At 37.1% G+C, this 19,258-nt stretch overlaps 1 protein-coding gene across 5 annotated transcripts in view; it reads left to right on the forward strand.

The window, feature by feature from the left end:
- PCDH15 (protocadherin related 15) overlaps positions 1-19,258 on the forward strand; it is a 1,084,160-nt gene that overhangs the window by 826,381 nt on the left and 238,521 nt on the right. For all 5 annotated transcript variants that reach the window (XM_069567843.1, XM_069567842.1, XM_069567840.1 and 2 more), the window contains exon 21: positions 6,874-6,990. In XM_069567843.1, the coding sequence (XP_069423944.1) occupies positions 6,874-6,990 (117 nt within the window). The remainder of the gene's footprint in view (positions 1-6,873; positions 6,991-19,258) is intronic.

Below are 19,258 nucleotides of genomic sequence, written 5' to 3' on the forward strand. Positions count from 1 at the left end.
AAAACCAGAGGAAACAAAAATTATACAAGCCTAGAGACAAAGATAGTATCTTAAATAGTAATAATTCATATATCTATGACTCTCTCTCTCATGGCTTCCCAAAAGTCACCCACTGATTTCTGGGACTCCTGAGAAAATGCTTTACTTATATACACAATTGAGTAATTTTACCCTTCAGTGCTTATCACATTCTTCCCTGGCTGCCAAGGCAAATGAGACCAGGCTTGCTATTGCCATGTGTCAATGTGGGTAACAGATGCTGATAAGCCTTGTCTATACTAGTTACTGCTAAACAATGTCACCATTTTCCAATTCCATCATGACTATCAGCTGCTATCTCTATCCTGATGAATTGGCTGGTACATACTGGGGGCAAGGACACTCTTGATATGCGAAATCCTCAATACATGTTAATACTCAAAATTTAAATTCACCAAAGTCATATAGTACTCCGAACACTAATAATCTGTGCCTTCAATATATTGATGTCTTCGCTGTCTTGCATGATCTATTTTATACAGCACTAGCCCCTCAAGATGGTGTCTTGAGGAGTGTCTGGGTGTCTCATATACAAAGATTAACATGGACAAATTAGTTTGGGAAACCCCAGTATGTATAAAAATAAAGATTTCTGTACTGTAGGGCTTTGTATAGGAGCCTTGAATATTAATATATTAGCGTATGTTGTGAATATCAAGAAAATAAAATGTAATTTCCCACAATCTATCACGGCATTTCTTTTAATTTGTAAAGTTTCTGATAGAAGTAATTTTCCAAACAGTGCAATTTGGGAAAAATTTTATTAGATTTTAGTGAAAACAACTATTTGTGGGGTTAAATACTGACAAAGTTGTTATTTAAAATATACAAATAAAACAGCTACAACCGTATTTTTTTTAAAAAAAAGGTTCTATAAATAATTTTTTAAATTATCTTCAGGGAGATAGATTCAAATTATGCAATGTTTAGAAGCTTGCCAGATTGCCAAGATAAAAGTATAGTAACTAATTAGAAGAGTTCTTAAAACTGTAAAATATTTTTGGAAAGAGATGTTTAAAATTTTATGTGTGGAATTTTAATGAAAATCCTACTCAAGTTATTTTATATATACTTTTCCGATGACTTTGCCAGTTCCCCTTTTTCTCACCTCTAAGTATCAGAATGATGCCTTTAGAATCTGATGTGAGAAGAAAAATGTGAAGAAGTGTTAGTCGCTCAGTCATGTCTGACTCTTTGTTCTCCTCTGTCCATGGGATTTCCCAGGCAAGAATATTGGAGTGGGTTGCTATCCCCTCCTCCAAGGGATCTTCCCAACCCAGGGGATCAAACCTGGGTCTCTTGCATTGCAGGCAAATTCTTTACCATCTGAACCACCAGGAAAGCTCAGGATCTGGCATACCAGAATTAAATATTAGGTCTATCTTTTATTAGCTGGATAATTATGAACAACTTAATTTCTCTAAGCTTCAGCTTCTTATTATAAATTAGAAGTAATAATAATAGCTAATATATATTTTAGACTAATAATTGAAATGGTAAATTTAACACACTTAGCCTAATGTCTGATATACACACATACACATATACAATTATGATGCAGTTTTTAGAAAGTCTGAGATAGGGTGGTATGATTAGAATCTTCTCATAGATTCAGGCTCAGAATAGGCACATATTCTCCCAAATGGTTTGCCTTGGAACTGAACTGAGATCATTCTGTCGTTTTTGAGATTGTACCCAAGTACTGCATTTTGGAGTTTTTTGTTGACCATGAGGGCTACTCCACTTCTTCTAAGGAATCCTTGCCCACAGTAGTAGACTTATGGTCATCTGAATCAAATTCACCCATTCCCAACCATTTTAGTTCACTGATTCCTAAAATGTCAATGTTCACTCTTACTGTCTCCTGTTTGATCACATCCAATTTACCTTGATTCATGGAACTAACATTCCAGGTTCCAACGCAATATTGTTCTTTACAGCATCGAACTTTACTTTCACCACCAGACACATCCACAACTGGGTGTTGTTTCTGCTTTGGCTCAGCCTCTTCATTCCTTCTGAAGCTATTTCTCCAGTCCTCCCCAGTGGCATATTGGATACCTACTGACCTAGGAAATTCATCTCTTAGTGTTATATCTTTTTGCCTTTTCATGCTGTTCATGGGGTTCTCAAGGCAAGAATACTGAATATACATGCTTATACTTTGGCCACTATATGCAAAGAGACCTTGGATGGAAAAGACCCTGATGCTGGGAAAGATTGAGGGCAGGAGAAGAAGGGGACAACAGAGGATGAGATGGTTGGATGGCATTGACTCAGTGGACATGAGTTTGAACTAACTCTGGGAGATAGTGAAAAACAGGGAAGCCTGGCATGCTGTAGTCCATGGGGTCGCAAAGAGTCAGACACAACTTAGCGACTGAACAACAGCTCCCAATTGACCACAGTGTCATGACTTGGAAAAAATTCAAGAAACTTATCAACTGCCTCCCCTTACATTATCATTCCAGTTCAGAGAATTTAGATGGGAGTGGAATTTTATATTAAATTAGTGGCTTGTCAACATTGCACAGTGTTAGTCTCTTCTAATTTAACCATCAATGTTGAAAGATTGTTTTACCTGCCAACGTGCATAAGTAACGAAGCAGTTGCTCAGATACCAGAGATATATCCTATGTGAAACTTAAACTCCTTCATATGTTTTCCCATCACATCCTTATACTTCCTCCTTCATAGCATTCATCACACTTGATAATATTTATTTATTTGCTTTCCACACTAAATTGTAAGCTCAGTATCAGCAGCCACTTTGTCTTTCTTGGTGGTAACCATATCTCCAGAATCTAATGTACTACCTAATACAGAGGAAAGTGAAAGTGAAGTCTCTCAGTCGTGTCTGACTCTTTGCGGCCCCCTAGACTGTAGCCTACCAGGCTCCTCCATCCATAGAATTTTCCAGGCAAAAGTACTGGAGTGGGTTGCCATACAGGGGAGTTCCATCAATATTTGTGATACTGAGAACTATAGTGTACACTTTGCTTCTTGTGGCAAGTGTACCATGATTACCTTATATTAGGAATAATACTATCAACCAAGATTCTAGAAAAGTGTCAAACTTAAAAAGAAAAGTAAAGCAAAACATACAGGTTTTTATCCCCACCCTCCCAACCTCACCAAAAATGGTTGAGATAAGTTTGTGATTTGTGTTTACGAGAACTCCATGCAAAATAGAAAAAGAAAGAGGTGTTTGGTTGGAGATGGGGCCTTTTTGACCTTATGTGACAGAATCAAAGGAGAAGGGAGAGGGGTCAGAAAGAAACAAAGAAACCAAGGCGGCAGAAAATGCAGAAGGCATAAAATGTAAGGAACAGCAACAGGAACAACAGAGAGAGTGTGTCTGGTGCTGGGAAAGAGAACTAGTAACAGACAGAGGAAAAAAATCAACTGTGTCCTCTGCCAAGGAAGAGGAGGCATCAGGTCCATAAGCCTTAAAGGATTTCAGAGGCAGGTAGCCGATGGTTCTAGTGCTAATGCTAGACAGTAATGGAGGAGTTTAACAGAAGTCATTCCACCCACTGGCACACACCACCTCAGCACCTGATCTCGTTACAGAGTGTGCATAAGAGTTTGAGATGAGGACTGGCATTCTCTATATTATCACCATTTAACAAAGATGATGGAAGTATCACTGGTTAGTACTCTTCTATCAAAGCAAAGCCTCTTTTCTAGAATAATTTTTAACCCATGATTCCAGACATCAAAAATTATATCATCTCGCTTGTCTTTAAAAAGAGAACCTGCCATTAATTTGTAAGTTCACCAGCAATTTCCTATGTTCCTGTTATACTCATTAGAAAAGATGGCTTAAAATCTACTCTGTGGTCTGCCAAAGCAGAAATGGCTTCTGTGATTATTTTAACTTGAATTTGGAAAATAAATAAACATATTTTCTTCCTCTTAGAGAGCTGTACATTCAGGTACAGTTTCAGTTGCTTGATATATGGGAGCTAATTATGCTAACTCACATGACTATTTTTTTTTTTTCTAAGAAGATCAAGGCTTCGTTCCACCTGAGAACCATGGTAACATTCAGAATGCTCTTTAAAAACATGAAAAGAAATTTTTTGTTCAGAACAACAAAAATTATAATCACAGAAAGCAAACTGTTATAGGCCTTGATAAAATTGCTAACGAGGACAGAAAAGGAAATTTTCTTTTTGTCAATCATGCCCTCTAGTGGAACGATTGACAACAGAAAAGAGCTTGCTTTTGGAGAGCGGAGCTTATCCTTAGTTTGCTGCACAGTAGAGCATTTGTCAGACACGACTGAGAGACTTCACTTTCACTTTTCACTTTCATGCATTGGAGAAGGAAATGGCAACCCACTCCAGTGTTCTTGCCGGGAGAATCCCAGGGACGAGGGAGCCTGGTGGGCTGCCGTCTATGGGGTCGCACAGAGTCGGAGACGACTGAAGCGACTTAGCAACAGCAGTAGCAGGGCATTTGCACAAAGGCAGATTTATATACCTTTTTCTTCAAACATCCCTGGAGCATAAATATAATAAACTATTGATTATTCTATTTGGTATTGTGCATTCCGATAAATTCTCTCATCTGAAATAATGGATTGTGCCAGAACTGTGTGCACCGGCTACACAATTTAGCTATGGTGAAGGATTGTAACCTCAGAATATGTACAGTGTTCCAGAAAAAAGATATACAGCTACAGTGACAGCATTGATTTATTCTCCATTCTGTCAATGACAAGCAGACTAAAGGAGGGTTCCCAATTTACAAACTTAGGTTTCTGTATAATCAGTTTATGAAGCCAGATTATAGAAATGTCCACTGTGTGTTCAGTTAGGAGGTGAGTGACCTGGGGGCTATTTTCCAAGACAACAAAAAAGAAAAAGATGTTACGGTATTCAGCACTGTTAGCAGCTGTACTGACATAATTAAGAAAAAGCATATTTTTCCCCTGTAATAGTCGAATTAATCCAAAACATGCCTGTAACATTAAGATTTTTAATATCCCCTTGGAGAATAAAGGAGAAGAAAATTCATAGGAATGTACTGACTTTATGTGATTTAGGAAACTCATGTACAGAAAAATCACAAAGTTGGATTCCTTTTCTAACCTTCAGAAACTATGATTTAGGGGGCACAAGAGGAGTTCCACCCCTTTGGTTACAAGATTCACTCATTAAAACAGTTAGCACCCTTGAAAAGAGCAGGAGGAAATGTGCATGCAAATGTTTTATTTACCCCGTGCCTGGAACCCAAGATCAATACCTTCCGCTGTCCTCATTATGGAGAACAAGTGCTTCCTAGGTTTATTTACTTGTTCAGATTCTAAAGCTCATCAAATATAAAGGAAGTCTTCTTCATTGTAGAGGTTGTGAATACTGCATGTCAAAACAGGGAAATTATGTACTTTTTGAGAATTTTTCAGTTTGCTTACAGTTCAACATCTCCAACTTTTATGAGAGTCTGCAGGTTTTTCAGATATACAACTCAGATGTTATCTCTACTGTGAAAAGCAAGCTCAATTTGATTGCAGTTGTTTATGATCCAGTTGTCCTGACCTCTTTGCCAAAAAGGGTGTTTATAATCAGCTAATTTGTATATTTCCAGCTTACATGATGCAAAAAAAAATTTTGTGTCAGAACAAATGCCAAAGACTGTGTAGAATAATCAAGTGAGAAAAGGATGGCCTGGGGAATAAAATAACTAACACACTTAGTTTTGAGCTCAATCATGTTTGAGTCAGAGTATCCAAGACAATGCAGGGTATAATCAGTTTTTTTTTAAGTAAATCTGAGAAAGATCAATCCTCCAGGTTAATAATCATTATTTTTAAGAAAAAAGGATTTGCAATTCTCCATAAAATATTAAATTTTTGAGAAAAAAAAATCACCTGGCTCTCAAGAGACCCAGATTAATTTGTGGCTTTGCCAAACCAGTAGATTAGTTTGGCAGATGTCACTATGCTATCTTCAGAATCAGTAACTTTACCTGCCAAATGGTAGTTAAGTGACAAATTCAAGAACTTTTTTTTTTGAGTCAATTCAGTATCTCCAGTGCCTAGCATTGGGTCACAAAAATGGGGGGAACCTCATAAATATCACCTAGTGAATAAACATGAATAACTCATATCACTGAATTGTGAAAATTAAAAAGATACATATAAATCACTTTGAAAAAATCTTTAAATAAATTAACATGATTTCTGACTAAGAGCATCTAATCCTCTGTGTCATTATTGTAGTGTGCTATAGGGAAAATATCTTTTAATCATTTTATGTTTGTAAAAATGTAAAATGGCATCAAAGGATATCTCACAATTTGCATTTGAAATGCTCTAATTATCCTATTATGCTAAATATATAAAGAATTTGCAACTGCAATGGAAATATTAAAGAGCTTTCTTTAAAAGCAACAACAAAACAATATATATACATATATGTGTGTGTGTGTGTGTGTGTGTGTATGCCATCTTCTGCACCTGTCTCATAGAAGGATATTTTTAATGAAATGTGTTCCTACTCTTAAAAGTTCAGAACTACATCTTACCATTAGAAGCATCTTTAGAGAAAATTTCAAGCATCATACAATATCTGAAAGCTTTTTCTGGAGGCACATGGGTAGTAAGACAGGCTGTTTACCTGAGTGGAATGGGCTTTAACGGAATGGGGTAGGCTTCATACTCCTTAGTATTGTATAGGGTCTCTAGTAGTTTCCTCTGGGGTGCCATTCTGAAGTGAGGGTAATGGAATTGAGAGGATGGAAAGCTGACAGTGGCAAATGGGTTGTGTGATATGAAGAGGTAACCTGGTTTAAAAAGAGCACTAAACTCTTCATTGTGTCTTACAGGATATGAATGATTACCCTCCGGTATTTAGTAAACGAATCTACAAAGGAATGGTGGCTCCCGATGCTGTCAAGGGGACACCTATAACGACTGTTTATGCCGAAGATGCAGACCCACCTGTAAGTTGAAGACGTTGATTAATACTCTGAACTAAAGGGAGAAAATTTTAACACTTATAAATGACCCAATTCCCAAGACAGCACCATGAGTCTGTGCGTTCCACTCTATCCACTCTCTCACATTTGATGCACTCTTGCCTGTTGTACACACAGGTATAGACCGTATTTCAAGTGATTATTATCCAACTTAGATAATTAAGGCTATGGTTTTTGTTTTACTGTGATTCCATATTTAGTATTTGTCAGTTTATCTAATACTAATGATAAATATGTAATATATAAAGAATTATCTACATTTGCAATAAGTATAATTCAGTTTCTTTATTTGGAACTCCATAGGTTTAGTTTAGCCTAGATAAGTTTTATCCTTAAGTGTTTTCCATCTTATTTACATTTCATTAGCAAACACTAAATCAACATATAACAATATTACGTTGAATGTGCTAATTTTGGTAAGCTAAAATTGTTTTGCTTTTAGAACATATTTCATAGATTTTCATAGATGTCCTAAATTGCCTTTCAAGATAGAGGGTTTCTAATTAAATTATAGCAGAAGTGAGGTAAATTTTGCTTAATATCATTTCTTAATGTATTAAAGAGAACATATAAAACTAATAGTACTTGTATAAAAATACTTTCTAGAAATAACTTGAGAGTATTTTACATATTAACTATTTATTCTCATAATAGTTGGATGATGAAGATTTGAATTTTTTATCTTGGGTGAACTTGTAGTATAAGTCAGTAGCTGATAAATTCTAGAAAAATGTTAAAAGTATTAAAATAAAACCAGTTTAGAAAAGTAAGAAAATAGAAAAAGACCTCAATTTTATCAGTGACTTAACATTTGTTTTGTGTTGCTAATATAAGCAGTATTTATGTAATGCTATTTATTTAATAAAATATGAATAGCAGTCATAACATTTTTCAGCTTCAGTTATGACAAGCTATATAGTCTTTTGTAACTGTGAGGTCTTAAGAAATAATAATGTTAACATGAAAGCAATGACCTTTCACTCAGAAGTCCCTTTTCTCAAATGTATTAAAATGTCCTTGAAATTGATTTATTGAATCTTGGGAAATATGATAAGCAAAACTTCAGAGCCTTGAACACAACAATAGAGATGGTAAATGTGAAATTGTGGTTTGTCTAAGTAAACTGTCAGAAGTACAAAATATTTTAAAATTAGGAATACAGTTCAATTCAATTCAAGATATGTGTTTTGAGCACCAGCTCCATAGTGATCACTGTGCTAACCAGGTTTTGCTGTCCAGAAACTGACAATCTCATAGGGAAAACCGAACTGCACATAGAAATTATAAAGCACTATGTAAGTATAGGGGAGGAAGAATTTTCCTTACTTCCCTTCTAAGTTTTCTGGCTGATCTAATAATTAAGCTGGCATAAGACAAATTAGCAAGAGGAAAACAAATTTGTACATTTAGGAGCTCATAAAAATATAATGCTTGAAGAAGTGACTAGAGCAGACAGCTTTTATTTTTTAGACCAAGTACTAATACATCTGTGAAGAACTGACAAAATGATGGGTTTGGGCTTGGTGTAGTCATTTAGTAAGGAAGTAATGAGATTTGCCTACATGGCCTTGTTGTCCTTGAATTCCCTGTATCTGGCAGTAAGGTTTTCGCATTCTCTTGGTATAGAGAGGATACCTTTCACACGGAAGATTTATGTTCTACTTTCCGGGAGACAAAACAGTAGACGTGTCTTTCTTACACTGACTATCTCTTAAGTAACTTTAATTCAAAATAATCAACATGCCCAAGTGACATATTTTGGGCAAAGTGCCCTGAACCCTCTCATAAGCAAATACAGCATCTTAAAATACTCATATTTCTAAGAAATGTTCATTAGCACAGAATTTAAGATAGTGTTAAGTTTCCTGACATTAATGATGAGATTCTAATAGTAGGCCTGCTGCTCACCTATGTGGGACAGTCTTATTGTGGGTGGCAAAATCCCTATTTCACTTTTGTCACTTGTGACCTTGCAGTGACTTTCAGCCACTGTGGTGATGTGAAAGAAGCTGTCTTGTTCTGTTGTCTGTTTTCTAAATAAGTCATATTACTTATATAAAGTATTTACATAGAGAGAAGTTCTCCTTTTCACTTCCTAAAACCTGTTTATGGAAATTTACCAGACTCAATTGCCATATTAAAGAAGCTCATAGGCTTGTATTCCCAATAGTATTTTTTTTAACTTTTAATATCTAATGCTATCTTTTCAGTAGATGAAAGATGGATGCCAGTCGTCCAACTGGAATACTGAGCATGTGTCTTTCAGTTAGCAAATATATTATGAGATTGAGTTTTGATCCTTGAAACACTTTCAGCTATTGGCATAACTAGTATTCAGCATTGAATTTTCCATCATTGCTACAAATGGTGTCCCTTAAATTAGCATAGTTACAATTTGGCTGTACCTACAACAATCTGAAATAAAAGCTAATTCCATGAATTTTTTTAGAAAATATCATTATAAATTATAGAACTTTCAAAATGCTATGATTGATTTTCACTTTTATTATGTATCAGTGCCATAAATACAGAATAAGTATTTTTTGGATGGGCTTGCTAAGCATTTCTATTCTGTTAGTGTTATAAATATTTATTCATTAAAATAAGATCGTTTCAGTTTCATATCTATCTGGGCTCTTAAGTCAGTTTCACTACTTAGGGCTGTGAGTAGCTATAGGTAACATTATGTTTATTTAATGATCTCTCTTCCAAATAAGAAGGTAAGGTCTTTGAGGGCAAGAATCAAAACTTAATCCAGTTTGTTTTTTTCCCACAGTTAACCATGTTTGGTACTTAGTAGAAACATTTGTTGAATAAATAATCAGTTATCTCTATGCTATTCAGAATTGACAAAATGTGCCAGATCTTCAGAAATTTAGTTATTTGTGAACTTGGACAAATTTCTTATTGTCTCCAGGCCCAAGTATGGCCATTTGAGATCTGTGAGAATTAAGTGAAGAAAGGCAAATATAATGCTTAGTGCTGCTTCTGCCCTCTCATATAAGTAGATATTGTTGCAATTCTGCAATGATAATTTGCATCTCTAGAGGTTGGCAAGGCATCATGTTTCTTGTGAGTGAAATGAGCATCACCCATTTTAAACTAGAAAATAGCAACTGTAAAACCTTTTGAAGTATCAGATGGAGAAATGGGTAAGATCTTAAAGCCAGGCAGAGCATTGCTATTGAATATAAATTAAGAATTATAAAATGCATGTTGTGCAAGCCTAAAGTGACTAGAGAGGAAAAAAAAGTCTTCTAGGATTATTTTTTTTCCTTGAATTAAAATTGTTAGGACTTTTATCTTCTGTCTTGCTTTTGTGACAGCATTGACATTATGTAGTTCACCCGAGACGTGTATGGTGAATGACTGATCATTTTGGATATTAAAAATTGCTAACCTTTTCTTTCTGCTCACTGGAGACTTCTCATTCTGAGCTGTCACAAGGCAAAACTCCAAGTGTAGTTTCCATTTGCATAACTTTATCCTTTCCGAAGCTGTGGACCAAACCACATGATACAGGAGTTCTCTTTGTGGGCAGGGTAAATGTCTCACAGTATAGTGTCCTTCATTAGCAGGTGGACACAGAAAAATATGAATAAATACATTTCGTTCATTTCCAAGAAGTTATGAGGAACCCATGAGGAGCATCTTCTCATTGTTGTACCAATTCTTTCCTTTTAGATCTGAGGAATTTATAGCATTCTTGTTTAAAGTAAATCAGTATTTTGGATTATGTTTAATAGCAGCAATTTTGACAAACTTTCTTATTTGCATATAGTCATGTGAAAAATATTTATATATTGAAGACTTCTTTCTTAGGTTTGACATCAATTTATAAAGGTAATACGATTCATGAAAAGCAATCTTGTAGTTCTCAATAGTAACCGGCTTTAATCAGTGAGTGTTTTCACTTCACTTTTTTTTTTTTTCAGAAGGTATTTTTATAAAGGGATAATAATTGCATCTGTGAGGCAAATTTTTCCCTTCTGCTGAGATTTTGAGAGCTATATTATCCTTTCAGAGTTCAGACAAACTACCTGAGAAATTATTTTTAAAGTGATTTCACAGGTGACTTTAACATCCTTTTCAATCATTTGTGGACACTTTTGTTGATCTCTAGAGAGCAAAAAAGATGGTCAGGTCAGTTTTTCTTTTCTATGATGTGTGACTTAGAATGCCATCATGTCACCGAATACTGCCAGGTAATTATGGTGATCTTCTCCAAATGCTTAACCCTCCACATAATCATTCTGTTGCAATCTATTAGCAGAGAGCAAACAGCAAAATGGGGACAGCAACTGTCTTTATCCATGATTTGCTGCTTGCTGGTTTTGTGTGCAATAGTTAAAACTATTCAAGGCTAGGAGTGTTATAAGATTGTATTTTTATCACCAGATAATATGGCTATTCTGTATCATTTTCCATTTATATCTCTACAGATCTGTTTGTCATCACTCACCACATACTGGTTTGTGTTGTTTTGCTCTGTTGATTTAGATTATTGCTAACAATGTAGTGGAAACTCTGGTTTTAAAGATCAGTGCTTACTAACCGCACTTGCTGACCCTGGAGCATGTCAGGGGAAAGTATACAGCTCAGTGGGATTTTTTCCCTCACAGCAAAGCTGTAAGGGACATAATCAAGAACTATTTTCACAATGCATGTCAGCTTGTGAAAACTGAGATGAGGTAGCCTAGCCTGAGTCCCTTTTGTCTCACATACTTAATTAGAAAAAAACTCATACAATGAAACAGTTGGGACTTGATCTTTAGAATGACAATGGGTTATAATTAGATTTTAAGCTGTAAATGAATACAAAGGCAAAGGTTTATGAGACCGTTTATAAATGATTAAAGTCTTGCTGTTGTTCTTCAGTCACTGTTTTGTCTGATGCTTTGTGACCACGTAGACTACAGCATGCCAGGCTTCCCTGTCCTTCACTATCTCTTGGAGCTTACTCACACTCCTGTCCATTGAGTCAATGATGTCATCCAACCATCTCGTCCTCTGTTGTCCCCTTCTCCTCCTGCCTTCAATATTTTCCAGCATCAGAGTCTGTTTCAATGAGTTGGCTCTTTGCATCAGGTGACCAAACTATCAGAGCTTCAGCATCAGTCCTTCCAATGCATATTCAGGGTTGATTTCCTTTAGGATTGATTGATTTGATCTCTTTGCAGTCCAAGGGACTCTCAAGAGTCTTCTCCAGCACCACAGTCCAAAAACATAAATTCTTCAGCACTCAGCCTTCTTTATGGTCCAACTCTCACATCAGTACAAGACTACAGGAAAAACCATAGCTTTGACTACATAGACTTAGCAAAATGATGTCTCTGTTTTTTAATACTGTCTAGGTTTAATACTATTATAGCTTTTCTTCCAAGGAGCAAGCATCTTTTAATTTTGTGGCTGTAGTCACCATCCACAGTGATTTTGGAGCCCAAGAAAATAAAATCTGCCACTGTTTCCATTTTCCCCCCATCTATTTGTCATGAAGTGATGGGATGGGTTGCCATGATCTTATTTTTTTAATGTTGTGTTTTAATCCAGCATTTTCATTTTCCTCTTTCACCCTTATCAAAAGGCTCTTTAGTTCCTCCTTGATTTCTCAATAGAGTGGTATCATCTGCATATCCATTAATGTCTAGAAAAGACTTATCTAAGTGTGTTAAGACTGTCATTTTCTCCTGCTTTGTGCATTTTAGTTTCAAGAACAATTATATTCTTAACTTTACTTGAGGTCAATATTAGATTTAACTGCTTTGATTACAAATAGTTTTCTTCTAATTAAGAAACTGCCATGCATACCAGGGCTAACAGGACATTTTTGTTTTGTTATAAGTAGTAATATCTGTAAAATTAAGGGTTTTTTAGCCTGTACAAAAGTGTCATTTTTTTTTTTTTTTTGGTGAGAATAAACCTCGGGATTAGGATCCCAATACACTGCAACAAAGGAGGTTGCCAAGGGAATTGAGTGAAGTATATCAAGCTCTCATGATCTCCTGGAGTAGGAAATGGCAACCCATTACAGTATTCTTGCTTGGAAAATTCCATGGACAGAGAAGTCTGGCAGGCTACAGTCTATGGGTTCACAGAGTTGGAAATGACTAAGTGTGTGTGTGTGTGTGTGTGTGTGTGTGTCTGTGTGCGCACGCATGCGAGCATGCACACAGACACACACACACACAACAAGTTCTCTGGGGCTCACATAGGTCTCCCTTATAACTTAAATAATGTGTTTTACTTTGAAGCACTTGCCAGAGGAAATGAGGAGAGATGCTGTGAAAGAGTACCTTGACTTCTTATAATCTGGATTTTTGTCTTTAATACTCTTAAAGCCATTCTGCTTTTAATTTCCCTTCATCACCTACTGTACAATTCCTCCATGTCCTTGAGTGTGTGAGCAGTAGACCTGCAGTCAGACATGCGCCTGGCACAACGCAGATACTTCCCAGTGCTGCTGAATCCTCTGATCAATGAGAGAACGTTATGGTTGACTTAACAAATAAGAATATGACAAGAGCTCTTGTCTAACACTCAGAAATGAATTGTCCGAGGAGACACATGTACTGACAAAGCAAGATATTCACTGGGAAAGGGCACCCGAGGTGGAGAGCAGTAGGGTAAGGGAGGCCAGGAGAACAGCTTTGCCATGTGGCTCGCAGTCTCTGGTTTTACGGTGATGGGGTTAGTTTCTGGGTTGTCTTTAACCAATCATCCTGACTCTGAGTCCTTCCAGGTGATGCACACCTTGTTCAGCCTAGATGGATGCCAGCACTGATTCTGGGAGATGGTAGGACATGTGGTGTCTCCTTTTGACCTTTCCTGAACTCTTCCTGTTGCTGGTGGCTTATTAGTTCCACGTTGCTTACCAGGACCACCTGTCATAAAACAGCTCATGCAAATGATCTGTTACAATGGTGCCTGGCCAGGATGGGCGGTTTCAGTCAGTGCGCTTCCCCAAACAACAGCATGTAAAATAAATGCCAGAAACAGGAAGGTGAATGTGACCCGGTTTGGTCTGAGCCTGCTTTGAACTGGAACTCAACTTTTTAAATATGTAGGAGATTCACTTAAGTGACGGTAGTAGGAACTGGCAGAGGAAATGGATCCACAAATTAGAGTTAAAAATAGTTTTCATGTGTTCATGAATTTGTGTAATATGATTTGAACTATGTCTGATTCAATAAATATTAGTTATTTAAAGTAGCATATTAGGGCCATCTTAGAGACTCATTTGTAGATGGGAAATATAACAGATTTGGTTTTACAAAACTCATATTGCTATATAGGAAATGGAAACTTACTAAGAAGACTTACAAACAGGGTAATGAGAAAGCAAAGCTACATATTAAAACAATTTATTCTCTGTGTTATGTGGTATTCATTAGATAAGATAATAAATGAAAGCCAGGAGATAAATTAGCAACTATTTCTTTCATTTCATTATTAAAAAAAACAAGGTGGACAATGGAAATTGAGAAAATAGAAATACTTAAAAGTCATTGAAATGAAAGAATTGATAGTGATTGGGCAGGAGGTTGAAAATCACAGACAGAATAAAAACACAATGAAAAGTGACTCAAGAGTTTTTAGCTGGAGTGATAAAGATATTCCTTATGTTAGTCCATATAAATGAGGCAGATAGAAAAGAAAGCTATTTAAGGTGAAAAACAATGAGATCAAACTAGGACAGATTAAAGTGATTTGAAATAATTTCAAGATATCTAAATCCAGTCATCTACAGATAGAAATTGTCTGATTTCCTTTCTTGAGCAAGGAAGCTGAAAGGACTAAGTCAGGACATGGCTAGTGAAGGAGTCCTACTCACCAGTAGTGGTGCAGTGGGTACTATTACTCACCCAAGAATCATAGTGCCAGGGCTAACAGGAGGCTCATCACTTTTCCAGAATTATAGGTTCATCAAGCTAAAGAAAGCACAGCACCTAGTGCTAAGAAGAGGCTGGAGGTAGATGCAGGACAGGGCCAAGAATTCTTTGCACAGGTGAACAAAACCATGAAGAGTCCTGAGGCAGATGCTGGGTTGCTACAGCTGCTTTGATGTGATGCCAGAATGGAACAGATAGAGAACAAGGAAGTACAAGCACAAGGAAAAAATTATGGAAGAGGAGACACCTAAATAGAAGCGGAATTTATTTATTTATTTACTGTGAGAGTAAATAAGATGTTTCAAGAGACAAAGCTTAATCCCATGAAAGAGAAACTTGGAAATAAATCATCAGATTTTATTCCTACGCTTTTGAGGATGGGTTAGGAGCTGAAGTGTGGAAAGAGTCGGGGGGGGGGGGGACACAAAAAATAAGAGTGTAAAAGAGAAATCTGCCGGTGATGTAGTGCCAAAAAAAGAAGAAATTTACAATGCAGAAAAGGACATTAGATGGTAAAGAGGTTTGTTTTTTTTGTTTGTTTGTTTTTATTTTTCAGACAGGGCAAAGAAAATGCAGTCAAGCTAAGTGAAGGACCATAGTTCTTTTGATTAGAAACAAATGAGTAACCTTCATGGTAAATTGACCTCTCTCTCCCATACAACCTGCTCACATTTTAATTTTCATGTGCTTGAGTTACTTTGAAGTGTGACATTTATATAGAGATCAATTTAATCCATTTGTTTCTGAGACTATCAAAAGTTTATTTTTATAGTTTATTTCTAATATTTTTATAGTTATATAGTTTTATAGTTTTTATAGTTTATTTTATATTTTTCTTTGAATTACTTATGTGCACTCTCCATAGAAATAATCTATGGAATTTATGGTATGGTTATTGGACATACTTATTAATATTTATACATATTTATGTATTTAACCCTATATATGATATATGCTAATTTTTTATATTCGACTTACCCATTTTTAAGTTCTTCATTTTGTTGCATCTCTTGGTTTACTCATATATATCTTTAGCTTTTTAGAAAGATATATGTTATGTGAGCTTTTCTAGATATAAAATTATTTTGATAATTTAAAGTACATCAGTTCAGTTCAGTTGCTCAGTCATGTCCAACTTTGCGACCCCATGAATCGCAGCACACCAGACCTCCCTGTCCATCCCATTCCCCGAGTTCACAGACTCACGTCCATCGAGTCAGTGATGCCATCCAGCCATCTCATCCTCGGTCGTCACCTTCTCTTCCTGCCCCCAACCCCTCCCAGCATCAGAGTCTTTTCGAATGAGTCAACTCTTCTCATGAGATGGCCAAAGTACTGGAGTTTCAGCCTTAGCATCATTCCTTCCAAAGAAATCCCAGGGCTGATCTCCTTCAGAATGGACTGGTTGGATCTCCTTGCAGTCCAAGGGACTCTCAAGAGTCTTCTCCAACACCATGGTTCAAAACCATCAATTCTTCGGTGCTCAGCCTTCTTCACAGTCCACCTCTCACATCCAAACATGACCACTGGGAAAACCATAGCCTTGACTGGATGGACCTTAGTCACCAAAGTAATGTCTCTGCTTTTGAATATGCTATCTAGGTTGGTCATAACTTTTCTTCCAAGGAGTAAGCGTATTTTAATTTCATGGCTGCAGTTACCATCTGCACTGATTTTGGAGCACAAAAAAGAAAAGTCTGACACTGTTTCCACTGTTTCCCCCTCTCTTTCCCATGAAGTGATGGGACCGGATGCCATGATCTTCGTTTTAAGAATGTTGAGCTTTAAGCCAACTTTTTCACTCTCCTCTTTCACTTTAATCAGGAGGCTTTTTAGTTCCTCTTCACTTTCTGCCATAAGGGTGGTGTCATCTGCATATCTGAGGTTATTGATATTTCTCCCAGCAATCTTGATTCCAGCTTGTGTTTCTTCCAGTCCAGCGTTTCTCATGATGCACTCTGCATAGAAGTTAAATAAGCAGGGTGACAATATACAGCCTTGACGTACTCCTTTTCCTATTTGGAACCAGTCTGTTGTTCCATGTCCAGTTCGAACTGTTGCTTCCTGACCTGCATACAGATTTCTCAAGAGGCAGGTCAAGTGGGCTGGTATGCCCATCTCTCAGAATTTTCCACAGTTTATTGTGATCCACACAGTCAAAGGCTTTGGCATAGTCAAGAAAGCAGAAATAGATGTTTTTCTGGAACTCTCTTGCTTTTTCCATGATCCAGTGGATGTTGGCAATTTGATCTCTGGTTCCTCTGCCTTTTCTAAAACCAGCTTGAACATCTGGAAGTTCACGGTTCAGGTATTACTGAAGCCTGGCTTGGAGAATTTTGAGCATTACTTTACTAGCATGTGAGATGAGTGTAATTGTGCAGTAGTTTAAGCATTCTTTGGCAATGCCTTTCTGTGGGATTGGAATGAAAACTGATCTTTTCCAGTCCTGTGGCCACTGCTGGGTTTTCCACACTTGCTGCCATATTGAATGTAGCACTTTCACAGCATCATCTTTCAGGATTTGAAACAGCTCAACTGGAATTCCATCACCTCCACTAGCTTTGTTCATAGTGATGCTTTCTAAGGCCCACTTGACTTCACATTCCAGGATGTCTGGCTCTAGATGGGTGATCACACTATCGTGATTACCTGGGTCATGAAGATGTTTTTTGTACAGTTCTTATGTGTATTCTTGCCACCTCTTCTTAACATCTTCTGCTTCTGTTAGGTTCATACCATTTCTGTCCTTTATCAAGCCCATCTTTGCATGAAATATTCCCTTGGTATCTCTAATTTTCTTGAAGAGATCTCTAGTCTTTCCCATTCTGTTGTTTTCCTCTATTTCTTTGCAATGATTGCTGAAGAAGGCTTTTTTATCCCGTCTTGCTATTCTTTGGAATTCTGTATTCAGATGCTTATATATTTCCTTTCCTCCTTTGCTTTTCACCTCTCTTCTTTTCACAGCTATTTGTAAAGCCTTCCCAGACACCCATTTTGCTTTTTTTGCATTTCTTTTCCATGGGGATAGTCTTGATCCCTGTCTCCTGTACAACGTCACGAACCTCATTCCATAGTTCATCAGGCACCCTATCTATCCAAGATAGTCCCTTAAATCTATCTCTCACTTCCACTATATAATAATAAGGGATTTGATTTAGGTCATTCCTGAATGGTCTAGCAGTTTTCCCTACTTTCTTCAATTTGAGTCTGAATTTGGTAATAAGGGGTTCATGATCTGAGCCACAGTCTGCTTCTGGTCTTGTTTTTGTTGACAGTATAGAGCTTCTCCATCTTTGGCTGCAAACAATATAATCAATCTGATTTCAGTGTTGACCATGTGGTGATGTCCATGTGTAGGGTCTTCTCTTGTGTTGTTGGAAGAGGGTGTTTGCTATGACCAGTGCATTTTCTTGGCAAAACTCTATTAGTCTTTGCCCTGCTTCATTCTGTGTTCCAAGGCCAACTTTGCCTGTTACTCCAGGTGTTTCTTGACTTCCTACTTTTGCATTCCAGTCCCCTATAATGAAAAGGAAATCTTTTTTTGGGTATTAGTTCCAAAAGGTCTTGTAGGTCTTCATAAAATCATTCAACTTCAGCTTCTTCAGTGTTACTGTTTGGGCCATAGACTTGGATTGCTGTGATATTGAATGGTTTGCCTTGGAAATGAACAGAGATCATTTTGTCATTTTTGAGAGTGCATCCAAGTACTGCACTTCGGACTCTTTTGTTGACCATGATGGATACTCCATTACTTCTAAGGGATTCCTGCCTGCAGTAGTAGATCTAATGGTCATCAGAGTTAAATTCACCCATTCCAGTCCATTTTAGTTAGCTGATTCCTAGAATGTTGACATTTACTCTTGCCATCTCTTGTTTGACTACTTTCAATTTGCATTGATTCATGGACCTGACATTCCAGGTTCCTATGCAATATTGCTCTTTACAGCATCGGACCTTGCTTCTATCACCAGTCACATCCACAGCTGGGTATTGTTTTTGCTTTGGCTCCATCCCTTCATTCTTTCTGGAGTTATTTCTCCACTAATTCCAGTAGCGTGTTGGGCACCTACTGACCTGGGGAGTTCCTCTTTCAGGATCCTATCATTTTGCCTTTTCATACTGTTCATGGGGTTCTCAAGGCAAGAATACTAGAGTGGTTTGCCATTGTCTTCTCCAGTGGACCACATTCTGTCAGACCTCTCCACCATGACCCTCCCGTCTTGGGTTGCCCCGTGGGCATGGCTTAGTTTCATTGAGTTAGACAAGGCTGTGGTTCTAGTGTGATTACATTGCCGAGTTTTCTGTGAGTATGGTTTCAGTGTGTCTGCCCTCTGATGCTGTCT

Source organism: Ovis canadensis, chromosome 22, assembly GCF_042477335.2.
Source record: "Ovis canadensis isolate MfBH-ARS-UI-01 breed Bighorn chromosome 22, ARS-UI_OviCan_v2, whole genome shotgun sequence".
NCBI classification, from domain to species: Eukaryota; Metazoa; Chordata; class Mammalia; order Artiodactyla; family Bovidae; genus Ovis; species Ovis canadensis.